A 17,892-nucleotide genomic window follows, 5' to 3' on the forward strand; every position below is an offset into this window, starting at 1 on the left:
TGGTAACGTATGTTATTTTTGCTAACACAGAACTGTAGTTAATCTGCTTACTTTTTCGTTCCTTTAGGTAAGGGATTTAAATGACAAGAGTTATAGAAAAGAATGCGGACACACTGCGGGTAAGTAAGTCGAGAGGTATGGTGCAATCTTTCTGAGGAGGCGGTAATAACCTGTTTTTGAGGCTGACTTGAGACGGAAAATTTCAGGATAATACAGATCAAGGCTATTCAGCAAAACCCACAATCACTGTCAAAAGAAATTAGGCTAGCGTTCCTTCCACCAAAAGGACCTTGACAAGGGTTCTGAATATATTTCTCATTATAACCCATAGTTTTAAAGGCTATGGTAAAACAAGTTTGGTAATGCCAGAAAAAAAAATTAAAACAAAGAGTTCCGTTCTCTAATGACCTATTTTATTTCTGTTTTTGTCATCGAGGAAGTAAGGCGTTGTTGAATCTATTTAAATAATAGAATTTTCAACAAATTCTTTGGTACACACTACAGGCTACCTGAAGTTTAAGGGGGCGGTCAAGCTTAGCTATTGGCTCTGGCCCCAAGGACTGGAAAAGCAAAAATTACCTGAGGAAATCAGGCGATATAATCTGGATAATTTACGGTTAAAAAAAAAACAAAAAAAAAAAAAACTTCGACCAATATTTTCTTTTTAATATCCGATAATACCACTTACCTTCATATCGGCCCGATAATATCAGTCGAGCCCTAATACGAAGTGCCTTAGTAAAAAAAAAACACATTTCGACTATGTTGCTATTTGCTTAATATTCTCAAACTGGCGAAACTAACCCTGGCCTGGGTGCTTGGCTTTTGTTTTGATTCCAGACCATCAAGAAACAAAGTTTTAATTTTGATAACTTTTCATTTTCAGTTGGTAATACTTGGTAAATCGATTGATGTTTATGCCTGACTATCGGAAGCCGGGAGTGAGTGTTAACGAAAACGCTGCCTGCTTGTCTGTTATCTCGACTGTAGTGCAAAAACAAGGAGAAATAAATTCGTTTATAGATGAAAGAATACTACTACTACTAACAACTCACCGCAGCACCAAGCCGCCTGAGGCCAACACAGCTACGCACGCTCCTCCTCCACTCCAATCTATTCAAAGCCTCCCTCTTTATACCCACCCACAAAGTTCTTATTTCCTTTAAAACTTTCTTTCTTGCGTTCTCCCACCCCAGACGAGGCCGACCTGCTTTCCGTTTAGCCCTAGATGGTTGGCCGAAAAGAACAATCTTCGGCAATCTGTCATCTTTCATCCGCATAACGTGCCCTAGCCACCACACCCTTTCTTTCATTATAGACCTAGAGAGCTGTATTGATCCACAATTTTCGTATAGCCTATTGTTTGGAATTCGGTCACTCAACCAGATACCCAGAACGATCAGTAAGTAATTTGTCTGGGAAACACTTAGCAAATCTTCATCCGCTTTTCGAAGCGCCCATGCTTCAGAACCATATTTGACTACTGTCATCACTGTAGCTTCTAATATTCTAATCTTGGTTTGCAGACTTATCTTCCTATTCTTCCAGACTTTTTTTAACAGTGAAAAAACACCCTGAGCCTTGGCTATTCTATTTGTAACATCTTCACTGCTCCCACCATCTTTACTAATAATACTACCAAGGTAAGTGAAGCTGCTCGCCTGATCAATCTTTTCATTACCCAACGTCACATTTTCATCTTCACTTATTCCTAGCCTTAGTGACTTAGTCTTCCTAACATTAATTTTCAAACCAGTTCTAGCACCCTGAACTCGCAAAACCTCCAAAACTTCATTCATTTTGCTCACACTTTCATCTAGGATGCTTAAATCATCAGCATAATCCAAGTCCAGGAGACTTTTTCCTCACCATTTGATTCTGTGGTCTCTCGTTGCCTTTCCTCTGCTGCTTAAAGCAAAGTCCATCAAAATCATCCATATAAAGGGGGATTGAACAAAACGTTGCTTAACTCCTTATTTAATACGAAACCAGCTGCTAACCTCTTTTTTTACCACAACCGCACTAGTGTTATTCTCGTATATATCACTAGTCACTTTAATGTATTTGTCTGGTATACCATACATGGATAACACCTTTACTAAAGCTCTTCTATCAACAGAATCGAACGCTTGACCATAATCTATAAAACTGAGGACCAAAGGTGTTTGAAAACTCAGGCACTTCTCAATTATTAGCCTAAGAGTGAAAATTTGGTCGACAAATCCTCTACCTTTTCTAAAACCGCACTGTTCTTATCTTAAAACTTTGTCTACAGCATCTCTCAGTCTAAAAAGTAACTTATTACTAAGTAATTTGCTAACTACAGAGACCAGACTAATACCTCGGTAATTACCGCACTCACTTTTATCACCTTTCGTATAAAGTGGCTTAATTAAGGTTTTCCTAAAATCGTTAGGCCCTTTTTCAAAAATCATATTCATAATCTTCAATAACTTATTTCTAACCTCAGAGCCACCATATTTAAGAAACTCATTTACCACCCTATCAGCACCTGGAGCCTTATTATTCTTTAATCCTTTTAGTACTGTTTCCAATTCCTCCTCACAAAACAAATCTTCTATCACATCCAAGGTATCACAAACTTTTTCATTTTCCTCTATATTTTTTCCTGCAATTCCATCTCGGTTAAGCAAGTTCTCAAAATGTTCGGCCCATCTCGCTTTAGTTTTTTCCTTATCGCTAATTGCGGCCCCATTCCTATCTTTAACTGGGACAAGTCCGGATTGATTACTCCCTCTCAAATTATTAACATGCAATTAAAATATTTTACTATTATGCCGTCTAGCCGCGTCTTCCAGATCCTCGGCAATTTTATCCATGGCTTCCACTTCACTCCTCCTTAGTTAATATTTTAAGGCTTTCTCCACTTTCTTTACATTTCTTTTGTTTTCATACGGTCGATCACTCAGATAATTCTTGTACAAGTCCTTTCTCCTTTCTATTAAACATGAAGCTTTGTTACTAATATTCTTAGCTGCAGTTCTAGCTTTCTTCTCTAATGCACCTTCAGCAACTTCACAAATTATTTTCCTAAAATTATCCCAACCATCTTCCACATTATCAAATTTTAAACTCTGAAGTTTAGCATTCAAATGTTACTGGAAATTTTCTCTCAAGTTTTCATCCTGGAGTCTATCAACATAAGAATTTCCGGGGAGGCAGTTACCCTCCCGATATTTCAGCTTTCATTTAACCCTAGACACTACTACATGGTGGTCATTACTTTTAACATCAATAACACCACTCCAATATACCTTAGTATCTTGAATTGATCCTGCAAGTTTTCGGTTTCAAGTAACCCAATCGATAATGTTTGCTGTCTTACCATCAAGTGAATACCACGTTAACTTATTGGCCATCTCCTGATCAAACACCATATTGGTTATAACTAGATTATTATACCTACAAAATTTCAAAAGTCTGTATCCATTACTGTTTTCTTTTCCTACACCAAATGAACATAGGCTAGGATACCATCTATCCATATTACTACCAACCTGGGCGTTAAAATCTCCCAGTAATAACATCATATTTCTATCTGGGAACTTGTCTATTTGCTCCTGTAACTGTAAGTAAAATTCATCTGAGTCACTAGTATCTCCGTCAGTCGGTTCTACAGGGGCTTATACTACTATAACTGATACCCTGAACTTTTTAGTCATAAAATGAACAACTAGTATTCTATTATTAATACCTTCCCATCCTAAACAAGACTTAGCAGCTTCCTTATTCATCATGAGCCCTACTCCCTGTCTATGTACCCCATCCTTCGTGCCCGAGTAAGCAAATTCTATATCACCTAATTTCATGGTTCCTACCCCTGGGATATGAGTTTCTGAAACTCCTAATAAATCCAGTTCGAATCGTCTGAATTCGTCAGTCAAAATATCGATACGATAGTCCTTTTTAAATGTCGTAACATTCCAAGTTCCAATTTTCATGTTCTTTAAATCATTAAAATTATTTTCGCCCCCGGAAAAGCAATGATCCCGGATACCAGTGCAGGAAGGGGATCACATATCTTCTCAAGTCTACACCGAAGTGCTTAAGCCAGCTTAGAACCGGACAGCAAGAAGTCCCTGGGACCTCCATGAAGGAGGGCTTTGTGCAATCCTGGGTCCACCTTGGTCAAAACATGGTTTTCAGCACTTGCCGATGCTCTTCTATCAACAAGACTTGAAATCCTGCACAGACAGTCTAAAGCCTATTACCTCCGACTCATTATATATTCATGCCTACAAATTTTATGCTACTACGGGGAAACAACCCATAGTAGATAAATTAACTAGGAATAGGTTCTTCAGCCACAAGACGCCCATCAAAACATACCAATCCCAGAAGACTTGTCCATTATTCATAATCCCGTGCGAATGCTGTGTCGTTTACTAGGCTATAATTTCCTTGAGAGGTGCCACTTCTCAAGTGGGAATAGAGATGAACGCAAGGTCCCCAGTCTTGCAGGTACCCCAAAAAGGTCGAGGCAGGCCTTTGCAGAGGTAGTTGTTCATATATTTTGATCTTAAAACCTATCATAGTTATACTCCTGTAGAGGATCCTCCCGTAAGGGGTATTAGCATCACCGTGCAATTTAACCAATGAATGGGGAAATGTTTATAACTATTGGGCATTTTATACACCCTTGCGAGTGTACATTTGAGCGTCCTCCTTTCTCTTTTGTCTGCATGTATAATTATTGTCAATGCTTCCCCAGATTTTTTTATGGAACTCCAGGGACAAGGTCCCCCCTTGGTCCGTGCCTCCTATGGAGGTACCCTACATATCTGTAGAGCGTTCCCCTATCGCCACCTGGGGACACGCTGAATGGACTGGGGGAGGCCAGAAAAATACGCACAACATGGGGCCCGAACCCACGACCCTGAGATTAAGAGTTTCAAGCTCTACCGACAGAGCTAGCCGGGTTTCAAAGATTTAAATGGCTTTAGATAATTTAAGGATTCCATATATATATACACTGTCATTCATATGTAAAATTCTATTTTAGCTACTTTTGGCTATCCCGGAAAAGGGTCAGGCTACAAAAATCAAAGTCCCAGGGACGGGTCAACAGGCCGAAGCATGTCCGGGGAAAGCACCCCGAAGTACCCACCTCAACTCCCTCTCCCTCCAGAGGGTCCCGAAACGTGCCTGATTCCAAATATACAAACTTCACTAAGTTTAACGTTACTCATTAAAAGCTACGAGCCTGAGGCTACAAGCTCCCATCTACTAAAATATGGAATTTGATATTTTTGGTCAGAAGAAAGATCACAGATGCGTGCTTTGTGAGATTTCTGAGGGGGGGGGGGAATATCCTCCAAGGGGAGAATTTTACATGGGGAGGGAAGTTTCCAGGGGAAACTTCACATGATGGGATTTTGCCAGAATTCCTAAACGAAATTCCGTTCACTTATCCCACCCCCTCTTGGGCAACTCAACGTTAAATCTGGAGATGTCCCAAAATCTTGACCTGAGGAACTGGCAGCCTGCCAATTATGACAATGCCACACAGTATTCAAATCATCAACAATAAGTAGAACAACAGGGAAATCCTCCGCATAAGAAGTCCCATATAAAAACTTTCCCCATTGTTCAACCCATCGTTCACGATAGAAAGCCACTGTGGTCTTTGTTGCTATTTAAGTAATCAAATAAATGCTTGGTGACAAAAGCCTTAGATCTAAATTATTGTTCCTAATTCTGTCATATCTATTACAAGATTTGTCTAACTTTTATTTTCTGACTCTCATTTTTTACCATTATTTCTATACAAAAAGCTGACTAATTTTTGTATTTGTTAAAACCATAAGATTTTGGCTGTTTATTGGATTTTCTTACTGAAAATCCAAAGTTAATTAAAAAGAAAACTTTACTTTTTTGTTTTTGTGATTATTTTTTTCTTTGATGTATTTAAGAATAAAAGTTAGAAACTAGGCCTAGGATAGCTTATTATCAATGATAATAATTGGCTGAACTATTTTCACAAGGCTATTATACTATTTACTGCCAAAAAAAAAAATGATATAATAAATTTTATAAACAGTGTTTGATAACCAAGTTCAATACTTTCGATATTATTAAAAAAAACTCCGTCCAACGCGTTGAACTATTCCGTCCGTCTTTGAACTATTTTAAAAAAAGATATCTCAAAGTTCTTATCGGATGGGTTTGAGGAAAAAAGGGCGGGGAGGGGGGGGGGGCTAGGTGCCCTCCAATCTCTTTTGACTCTCAATTTCCATAAGAACCAAATATGCCCCCCAGAGCATAACTTATAACGCCTGCCCCCGGACCCTGGTAGGTTTTGTCAACACCGTAATTTTTGTTATATAATCTTTGAACTATTTTTAACAAAATAGCTATCTTAAAATTTGTATTGGATGCATTTGGGAAAATATAGTGTAGGGGGGGGGGAGCTGGTTACCCTCCGATATCTTTTGACGCTTAAAAAGTGAACTAGAACTTTCAATTTCCAATCAAATGAGCCCTCTCTGAACTTTATACGACAATGTTGTCTATAAATAACTTTATATGCTCCCAGGGCATAACTTACAACCAGTGCCCTGAGGGCTGTGGGGGATTTGTCATCATCGAAGACCTAATGTCCAGAACTTAAAACTATGTTTAATCAACTGGCTGTCTCAAAACTTTGATTGGATGTGTTTGGTGAAAAGGTGGGTGTGAGAGGGGGGTTATTTGCCCTCAAATCACTTTCGACTATTAAAAAAGGTTTGAATTCCCTATCGAATGAGCCTTTTTTGAAGTTTCTACGACACCCCTTCTATAAAAGCCTTATATGGCCCCAGGGTATAACTTAAAACCCTTGCCTTGAGGGTTGTGGGGGAGCGTTTACAGATATTAGAACAGTACTAAAGGTGTTTTTGCGTTTTTGACTTGATGGAATTTAGTTTTGCCTTAGTAAAAACTAATTAAAAAATAAAGTTTTTTGATGGAAGTAATATATATATATATATATATATATATATATTTATATATATAGCACCGGGTTTCTTCCGGGTCCCAACATGTGGCAGGTTTGTATTTATTTGATTCTCTAATTATGCAATATCATAATCATCAAGTTACTCTTTAAATATGACGTAGATAATTTTGGAGACCACACTGCCTTTCCATGATGATAAATAAAAGTTCAAATAGTGATAAAATCCTTTTAATAGACAGTGATGATGACAACAGTGATAGAAATTCACAAAAATACCAAATATTTTGGTCACATATGCAGTGACTGTCATCAGTAATAAAACTAAACTAAAATAATTTAAAACAATAGTTTAAATACAAAATCAATAAAACTATATATTGTTTAATTCTCTAATTCTATATTACATATACATTTAAATATTCAGCTAGGTAGATAAAGGTGTAAGAGTCTTAATGTTATTAATCTGTCTAGCATGATATTTTATCTTGATACTAAGTGTAGTTGTATATTATTTTTACATTCTATAGAATGTAATTTTGTTAAGAATATCCATTGGGCACCTTCCCATGGATCCAGGGGGGGGTGAGGGGGCGTGAACCCTTCCCCCCTTAATATAGTCTAAAGTAGTGTAATTTACTTAATTAACACAAGATTGCGTTAATTAAACTTGCTCCTAATGCAAGTTTATTGAATCAACCTATTTTGCACTCCCCCCTAAAAAAAACCTGGATCCAACCCTGTCTCTTATTGTTTTATCATGTCTACATCTGGAGAGCTGCTACTCTATGTATTAAACCCTTTTCTATCTGTTTCCTGTCCTTTAGTAGCCTATACCTTTACAGAGATTTTATCCAACTTCAGCATAGCTTAATCTAAACCCTTTTCTGAGGATTTTTCTTATAGGCCTATCTAAGCCGTGAAGATACCTGTGGAGTTCAAAAGAACTCGGTACCCTATCAGGGGAAGAGACAGATGGAGGTGGGTAATGCAAACACTTCTAGTTCTTTATTTTTCTGCAGGCACACCTCCTTTTTAAAAGTTCCATTCACCTAGCCTAAGCCTAACACATGACATTTCCAAGATAACAATAAACCTCTAAGTTAGAGCTTTGCAAGATTTTGAATATAAATAAATACCACATTATCTGTACTACCAAAAGTATGTGCAATATCTCAAGCAGGTATTTCTACTTCCAGAGTAAAAAACAAAAATTATGTTGTTGTTGTTGATTATTAACGTTTCCTCTAGAAACCAGCTTCTGTTGAGACGATCTTCTTTGTTCCACACTTTTCTATGTTTCTTGATGGGATAATCTGAAACAAACAAGATTTTTTTTCTTTTTATTTTAATTTTTTTTTTCCAAATTATTTGAGACAACATTATCATATCACTTTGAATACCATCATTTGCAATTTTTTTTTTTTTTTGTTTTTTTATTTTTTTTTAAACAAACAATAATACAGAAAGAACACACACTAAAATCATTATACAGCTATGAATGATTTTCCAGTCTACCCTCTTCAGTAGTTATTCCCTAACCAAAACAGGTAAAAATTTATATTTTTTTATTTCAAACTAACATAATATCCTATCTAAAATCATCCATTCTACCGCTTAATTTCACAAAACTCAAAAGCAACATAATCATGTCCAATCTTATAACATCATCATTGGTCCCTATCCCGACCATAAGACTAACATTGAGATTTCCTAGCTATTCTCTTTGACATAAATTTCTCATATCCCTTCTAAGTCTCTCATAGAAACAACACTCAACTAGATAGTGGTGTACAGTCTCATTCTGCAAATTACAAGCTCTACAGATAGGGCTATCACTTTTCCCAATCCTAAATAGTCTAGCATTAGTACTTATATGACCTGATCGAAAGCGGAATAACAAACTACAATATCTCTTATCCAGTTTACTAAAAAATTTTCTATCAAAGTGGTTGTGTTTTTTCTGGGCTACAACCTGATTGTGCATTAGATCCTTCAAAATTCCAAATCTCCTTTGTCTCAATCCTCCTCTAAATAATGTCAAAATAATGTCAAGGGTATTTGCAGATACTTGTCTTTGGGGAAGAGCAAGCAACTCGGAGAAATATAGTATAGAATTCAAAAACTGTTAGAAAGTACAGTTGATAAGTAAATTTAGTACTAGATAAGTAGTTTTAGCACTTCTTTAGTGAAAAGTGACATTTTTTACAAAAATATATATCCAGGGAAATATTTTGTTTTATGTCATAAATTTGCAAAATATGTCCCTCTTATGTCTCAAATTACTAAAACGTGTCCCTTATTTGCCCTATTATGTCTTTGTGTTCCGGCACATAGGAATATGCCCTTTGGACATATAATATGTCCGATTGGTAACCCTGTTTTAATGTATTTAAGAAGCTGTTATTCTAAATCAACAACCCTTGTGTTTCAGCAGCCGTTTTTTTAGGACAAAATTTGAATATTTAGTCAAAATGTTCGATAAATGGTAGTATTGTTCAATAAGTTCTTAGTATTTTTACTATAAAATTTCGAGTGGACAGAGAGGGTATTATTGTTCATAAAGATTGAACTTCTGCGTGACTTTTGATCTTCGATTAAGCGGCTGAAGCCATTGCAACCTCTACAATAGGGTTCTCTGATGCTTAAATACATTGTATATATATTTTTAAATACATTTAAACATTGTATATACGTAGTTAAAGTGAAATTTCATCATTTAATACCACTTCAAACAAAGCTTCAGGTAGGACTTGCCCCCCCCCCCCCAAAAAAATTGATAAGGCTCAAAATGCCCCGCCAGTAAACATGTGAATGTAATATTTTATGCTAGATAGCAAAAGATCGTCACAATAGGAGGGATTCTGTAACACCCCACCCCTGCATCAAAACTAAAGGCGTAGATTGAAAATATTCCCGGGAATCAAGGGGGATTATATATTAATTTCTACACCGCTTTCCCAGAACTCATTCTATATTTATCTCAAGGCTCAATGAGAATTAGAATATTTAGGCATTAAAATACCGCATATTTGAGCAAACCCTCTTTGAGGCATCTGGCTCCCTCCAACAAAATGACCCACCACCCCTCCTTCATAATGGCTTATGTACAATTATACTCTTTTCTTCATTCTTTATATTTGCCACGTTTTTTTTGGCTGCTCAATTTAAAATTTTGGGAGAATTTTCCAGGAGGGAGTTCTCCGCGGGGATGAATGAATACGCCGGACCCCGTGGGTTAACCTGCATTCTCTCGGTAAAAGGAATTTTTATTATTCTGCAAAGTTAGTCGAAGTAAAAATAAGAAAAAACGTAGCTAAAATTCTTATTTCGGCTTTTATAATTAGCTTCACGAGTTATGATAGATGACCTTGGAATTATTATTATATTATTATTATCAGAGAGGAACTTGAGTTTCCTTTCTTATTAGTTTCCAATATTATTTAGTTGCGCCCATTAGGTGTAGCTAAACTTTTTGAGAATCAAATTTGATTTTGTTCATTTGTTCATAGACTATTCGGTCATAGAAATTGTTAGAGAAAAATCAATAACGATCCTGTTGGCTGAGCAATGGTGAAAATGAGTCATTACACTTACCGTAGATCTAAGCCCAAGTCACCATGAATACTTTGCTTCTTTTTAGTCTACTATCATCAAGTCCTGCTGATAGTGTTCATTTGAAAGCAACGCTATGATGCTTAGCGTGATAGTCGTACTTTGAAAACAGTAAATTCTGGCAGTGGTCATTTTAAAGAGCCCATCTATATCACACACTTAATTCTATGCAGGGGCGTCCCGAGTCTCATTTCATTGGAAGGGGGGCGATTTTCGTAAATTTTACCGAATCGCTACCTGATTTATGCCGAATTCTGAAGAAATCAAGAATTTTGCTAAATTTCGGGCAATTGTGCAAAATTTCTACCGAAATTTTCGCCTCCGGCGAAAATTTACCGAATTCCAAGAACGTTGGAGGGGCGGCACGCCCCTCCCCTCCCCCCTCGGGACGCCCCTTATTCTATGTTTCAATTTGAATATTTTTTGTTTTGCTTGAAATACATTTATTCTGTCTGGTGATGTCCAATTATAATTTACAGTATTGTGATCAAAATTGCATTTTTTTAAAATTATTATTATTATTATGCCCAATGTATTACTACTGGAATTTTTTCCTTGAATTATCAATGTAACATTGTAAATTTAGGTACCATTGTTAATTTCAGTAGTTTTCAGTCAACTTTTTTTTTTTAGCGTTTTTCAAGCCTTCTCTTTGTGTTAAATTTTCCAATCTGTCGTGTACAATATCATACAGTTTGAGCATATGAATGCTCTGGCTCGTATGGTTTAAAGAGTTCTGATTTTTTTTTTTTTTTTTTTTTTTTTTTTTTTTTTTTTTTTTTTTAATAGCCGCGTATATTACACATTTACCATTTGAGCTTTTTCTTAGTATCTGCGCACTTCAAATGAAGAAAATATTTTAGACTAGTTTCTATAAGATGCGTCGTTGTTGCTAATTCAGAATCATCTTTATCTAACTTGAACTTGTAAGTTATCAGTATCATATAATTTATTGTGCTAAAATAAAAAAAAGAGGTAATAAAAAAGGACTGTCATTCTATGTGCGACAAATTACTATTTCAGAACCCAGTCATTTGGAATAAGTATCAACAGATCTTACCCCACCAGCTCAGACCCACTTAAGATATTATTTTTCTAAATAAATTTTGATAATTTCAAGCCAAGGTCATTTATTTATTAATAAATACTGTCAATTTACTTCAAATACTCTCCAAAGCCTGATAGTGTCTATTCAAGAACCCCCTAGTTTTAGTATTAATCATTTTAATTATATTTATTGTATTATTGAGAAAATGTTTTAAAGAATTTTCATATTATTCCTTCGAAGAAAGTGGTTTTTCTATCGATAAATACTGAATCCTTAACGTTCCAAAAAAACTAAAAGAATTGAGATGCCTTTTCTATGCTAACGATGGGAGGGGCAGAAAATCATCCATCAGAAAGTGTTTCCTTTTAAAACTCCTTCTTCCTTGCTTCTGAGATAAGACCAGATACCAAAAAAATACGTATTTACTTCCGACAGAACTGTAAAATAAATTTTAAAAAAGGGTAGACTTCGTTTTTCAGTAGTAGTAGAGAGCAAAAGCGGTTGCTGTGCATATTATTGTGTCCTGCAAAAAAAAGCAACAAATAAAACTTGACGATAATACAAATACATAGTCACTATAAATCACATAAAAAGACTATATCGACACCAATAACATAATCAAGACTCTGGGGGGGGGGGGGGTAGGAGACTAGCAAGAGTTTTGTTCTTCTGCTCGGCAGATTACAAACAAAAACTACTTTCACAGAAAATAGGCGGCAATCCAGCCTCTCTTTCCCCCGAGTCCACCACTGACAGAGGCTTATTCGGCTAACGTTGTCGAAATGGAGGTACAAGTAGACTACACGAAACTGGTCACCTGCGGTCCGTTTGTATAATTTAGGGTACATTTTCCAAAATAGAGACTTGATAGTTCCTCTAAAAAAAAAATACTATTTTTAATTAAAAGTAAGATAATTCTTTAAACAGGTACTCTTTTACTCTAAAATTCATTTCAAGAATTTAAATCCATCCAGAAGATATTGAAGTATAAAACAAAGATTTTTATCGAAAAGAATTGCAATAATACGGTCCACTTCATCGATGGATCCAAGTCGAGACATCCAAACAGAAGAGAGCTAGAAGGGACAATTAGAAACATGCTCTCACAGCAGAAAATAACAAATTTTGCAGCTGAAGCACCTATTTTAGAAGGCCAAATAATATTGTGATGAAATAGCCAGCTTTCACTTTTAATAGACAATTAATAACTGTCACTATTTTCATTTCCTTCTGTTTCCTGATTCCAAAAATTGTAGGGCGCTGAGAAGAGTCAAACAAAAAGGGTAAAAAAACAGGGGGAAATATGCAAAAAATTAAGAGAGACGGAGGGTAGCCCACATTAGTATATGCCTTCTACTGCTCTTCTTCTCTAAGTGATTTAACCCTTGGGGAGAACGTCATGCTTTCAATAGAAAGAGCAGAGACATTTATATGAAAGCATACAAAGAATAACAAAGCGAAATTCTCGGGGTGTATTCCATGATTATTAGAACGGTACAAGGAATGACAATGCACAACGCACGACAGAATTTTCTGGACAATATCCTTTTTCGTTGGATAGTATTCTTAAACAAAGAAACACACTTAGAAAGCAATAGGAAAAATTTTTGCAAGACAGTGGAATTCAACTAAGTGAATATTTCGACCCTATGTCCAAGGGCCGTCCTCAGCAAAACACAAGCAAAAATATAAAAAAGAAACTTACATTAAAATGCAAACTTTAAAATAAAAATCTTTTTTTAATTTTTTAAACAGCCCTTGCATCATTACTTCAACGAAGTTCAACCAGGACTGATAGATATAGTGAGTAAGATGAAAAAATCATCCAAACGAAATAAAAATAATTAAATACACGCTTTCGAAGCTAATCTTGCTTTTTTGGCAGCACAGGCATTCTTTGTAACAGGTTCATTAATATTATCTGTTGGTTTAGTAAAATATTTTGTTATATCATTTTTAATTAAACTTGTGTCTAAAGAATTTAAAGAGTAGTCCCCAAGTCCCTATTTAGAGAAATATTGGGATTTATTTTGAATCTAATTTCAATTGATCCCCAAACCACCTGTTTTATGCCTAAATCATTACTAATGAGAGAGGATTTTTCAAAAAGTATTGTGTGGCTGGGGTTATCAAAAATATGGCAACCTAAAGCAGAATCAAAGGAGTTATTAGAACTATTTGAAATTAATACTTTGTCTATGTCTTATTTATGCTGATGTAGGTGTTTCTTTAAATTCTGATGGGTTCTGACAGCATAGTAATTGCCGCGGTCACATGGTATTTGATAAACCTTTCTTTGGCGAGTAACTGGGGTTTTATCTTTACCAGAGTTTAAGAAATTTGTTATTTTAAAATTATTAGTGGAAACTACATACAGATTATTTTTTTGTGCAAACATTTTTAAATTTTGTTTTGATTTTTGGGATGTATGCAAGATAGATTATATTCAGTGCTTACCAGGAGCTATTGTAAGGTGGCAGACTGTGCATAACCCCTTATGGGGAATTATAAAACCCAGAGAGCTCTAAACTGAATTCTTTCTCATAATACGCCAGATTGCTTATGAATATGAAAAGAAATGTGTACCACCAGTTACGAAATTTTATCATTCACTCATACATTATGATCATATCCAAGGCAATACCCATCATTTTTCCCTGGGGGGGGGGATAAAAATTTCAAAACACCAAAAAATTGTTTATATGTATTTTTATTTTTTAACAAGTCGGACGAAAATTTCGAAAAAAGGGGGGGGGGGTTCAAATCGGGTAGCCCCACTCCCCTTGCCTAGAAGTGGACCTGATTATATCCCTCATTGCCATGTATTAGTTTACTAGAATACACTTTTTGAGGGTAGATCTCGGACACTTGATTTCCAACAACTTAACACTTTTCAAAGATCCTAAAGAGTTTCAGTATATTAGTGGTAAGCAAAACATTCAGACAAAATAATAGTTTGTTTCGTGAAACCATTTTGTTGCTCTAAACATAGCACCAAGGCAACGAAAGCAGATCGTACGTGTCGAAAAGATGCGAAGAGCTGTGTTTTTGCTATTTTTTTTTATTTACAATTCTTTTTATAATTTATAATTTTTTTTTATTATGAGGTGACTTGAGGAGTTTCGAAAATTTCGAAAAAATTAGCTTTGATCCCAAAAATACAGCCTAAATCTACCAAGAAATACCTAAAATTTCAGATTATACCACAAATGCACCGCATTGTACCAGGACATCTAAATTGTACTAAAGGCGGTACAATGTAATACGTTGGTAACGCTCATCAAACTGGTTTACTTGAAATCTGTAAGAATGTAAACTTGTATCTAATTGGTACGTTATTTTAGCTGAACAATTAAGACCGCTTTACATTCTAACTTTAAGAAGATTATGTTGTAGAATAAATCATTTTCTGAAAAATTGAAAGACATAAGCCTTTTCGGTTTGGAATAATGTAAAAGCACACACAGCTTCGAACTGTTTATCCTTTTACAAAATCAAAGATTTTATAGCAATAGCTACTTTTTAGGTAGGTCGCCTGCTTTCTTTTGCACTGCTTTCTATCGCCGTGTAAGAATAGATGGATAGTGGTGTAGAAAATAAGTATTTTTTCACTAAACTTTTCTTTGACTTAGTCGTAGAATGAATAGCTTGGTTAATGAATTTCGATCTAGAAATTTATTCTCCGTTTTCTACTGCATTGAGAAAAAAGAGAGATGCTGTCAAAACGTTTGTAATGAGAATTAGGTAAATTATTGCAGACCCAAACATTTTTAATAGCCCTTGATGTATTGGCTTATAAATAGAAACGCAGGAAAATGACACTTCTTTCGAAATTTGACAAGCTATACAACGTGCTGGCATGAAAAGAGTTCTTTTTTAGAACTCACCTATATTTCTAGGGAAATGGACAAGGTCGATTCTATCATGACACAGAAAACAGCAAACTACAGGAAAACTATGATGGGCATAAGGTATCAGGAGAATATATACAAAAGAAACTGATGGAATTCAACTTACAGAGATTAATGTGTACGAAGCAAGGTTATCAGTATCTGCATCCCAAAGACATCGACAAGAGGATCTAACTCCTTCTCCTCTAGCTTCACAGAGTATAACTTGAATAATATATTTGTATTTTTTAGAAGCCAAACCTGCAAATAGAAACAAAACATATATAAACAGTGCAAAAAACATTACATTTAATCTGAAACAGATAGGGACAACGGTTAAATCTACAAACAAAGTTTTCCGTAAGTACTATAATGAGGTCGTCTGTCAAGATATATTTCTTTCAGTAATTTTAAATCTTTCCAAAGTGTGTGATTTTGTTTTTCCGCAAAAATTAAAGTTTATTTGCCCCTCAACTACTCCCTAAAGTTTTAAACTGGATTCGAAGAAACCCTGGCTTTTGGTAAAGGCCATTTCAGTACACTACGGGGTTATACTTTAGGGGTGGCCATAGGACAAGGTCAAGGACAAGGTTCTACGTAGACAGTGGGGGAAAATAAAGGAACATTAAAACTAATTTCTTATATTTTAGGCCAATGCTGATTCATCACCTCCAAAAAGACCAAGGACTTGGCCAGGTGGTAGAAACATCGGGAAAACCATAAATGGGTTGGGAGTTGACTATCTATTGGACTATATCTTAGACTTTTCACCCGTCAATGCCAAGATTCAACCAAACATTGAAGTTCCACGTCAGATGGATTCTCCTTCATATGCAACGTTTTTTTTTTTTTTTTTTTTTTTTACGTTGACCAGCTCTTCTGTCAAAAACGTAATAAAAATTGAATTTATCCTTAATTTTTCTATCTATTTATCTATGTGTGTTTTTACAAAAAAATATAATTCTTATGTTTTGTTTTAAAATGATTTTAATACAAATCCTATTTCGACAAAAAATTATATGGGAGTAAAACGTATAACCGTGTTTCTGTGATAAGATCCTCCCCTCACTCCTCAAAAAATACTCAATCGATTCATTTTAGTTTCAGGATGAAGTAACAATATGAATTACTTTTCTTGGCCCAGGACTGCAGCAAATCTCTGATAACTGTCCAAAACATCGGGCCAATCATCACAGAATGATGTTAATGAAGGTACGTCATATATTATCCCCCTGGATTCCGAGCTTAATACCGAAGAGTTGGAAAGTTTAATGGCAAAAATTGCTAGTAGTGGTGTTACTGGGGACATATTTGATAACAATTTTTTATTAGTGAATTGGGTCCTGTGTAAAGTGGATGTGGTTCACATTCCCGGAAAGTTTATTGCGTGAATTGAACTTGTTAGAATCTGCTCTAGATCATCTACAAACACACAGGGTAGTTGTCAATCCTCCCGAGAACAATTTAACTGACGGGGCAATCATTTTAACCGATCCCGTTGACGTTTTCCTCACCTACGCCGGCATAATTTGAGCAATTATTGAGACTAAGATTCCGAATTGGGGCGAATGGATGGGATTAAAGTATCGGCAAATCAAAGTTTTTTTTTTACAAATAAAAGTCAGGGGATATCTTTTATGTTTAAAATTTCACCGAGAATCAAACTTTCTACCCTGATTTACACAATTTTAAGGGTATTTCTTTTAATTAGGTTAATAAATTAATATCTACACTCCTTACCTTTAATGACGGGGAAGCAGTTATACTATTTTATTCATTGAGAATCTGACTCATCGCCGACACTGACCAACACTTGTTCGTCGAGAGGTTAATGAGGAGTGGATTCGCTTTCCGTGGGAATCGTATCTTAGAAACTGATCCAACTGGAGTGAAGATGGGGGAAAAGCTGTATGCAGTATTCCTTGATATGAATTCCCTCTACCCCTCAGCGATGTTTCACTATGCTCTACCATGCAGTAATTATAAATGGCTCAATAACCCCTTCACCCCCAATTTCACTGACATTGCCAATGCTGAGGAGAACGGGGCCGTTGAATGGTTTTTGAAAATGATGGGGAGATACCAGTTAAGCTTCATGATTCGGTCAAGGTTTTTAATCATGCATCAATAGGCCGGTGTCCAGGGACTCTCTGAGTCTACGAAACAGATCTTTGGTGAATGTAATGAACGCCATGTACGGGACACCTTCAAAACAAAAACTTATTGCCCACCTCCTGTCGAAAAACAATTTCGTCATGCATCATGTAACATTAAATTGGAAGTGCGCCAAGGGTTTCAATGTCACAAAGATTTATAGAGCCCTCCAATCCAGTCAAAAGCCATATATGAGGACGTTTATTGACATATTCTTCAAAAAGCGTTCT

At 35.8% G+C, this 17,892-nt stretch overlaps 1 protein-coding gene across 1 annotated transcript in view; it reads right to left on the bottom strand.

The window, feature by feature from the left end:
* Positions 1-9,738: 9,738 nt before the first annotated feature.
* Positions 9,739-17,892, bottom strand: part of LOC148941417 (dynein light chain Tctex-type protein 2B-like) — a 46,438-nt gene continuing 38,284 nt past the window's right edge. Inside the window, exons 3-4 of the mRNA XM_089104314.1 lie at positions 15,636-15,769; positions 9,739-12,141 (exon numbers count right to left, since the gene is read on the bottom strand). Of these exons, the coding sequence (XP_088960440.1) occupies positions 12,094-12,141; positions 15,636-15,769 (182 nt within the window). The 3' untranslated portion in view covers positions 9,739-12,093. The remainder of the gene's footprint in view (positions 12,142-15,635; positions 15,770-17,892) is intronic.

The sequence above is a fragment of the Artemia sp. Qi Xiang Cuo genome, chromosome 18 (genome assembly GCF_049724085.1).
Source record: "Artemia sp. Qi Xiang Cuo chromosome 18, ASM4972408v1, whole genome shotgun sequence".
Lineage (NCBI taxonomy): Eukaryota > Metazoa > Arthropoda > Branchiopoda > Anostraca > Artemiidae > Artemia > Artemia sp. Qi Xiang Cuo.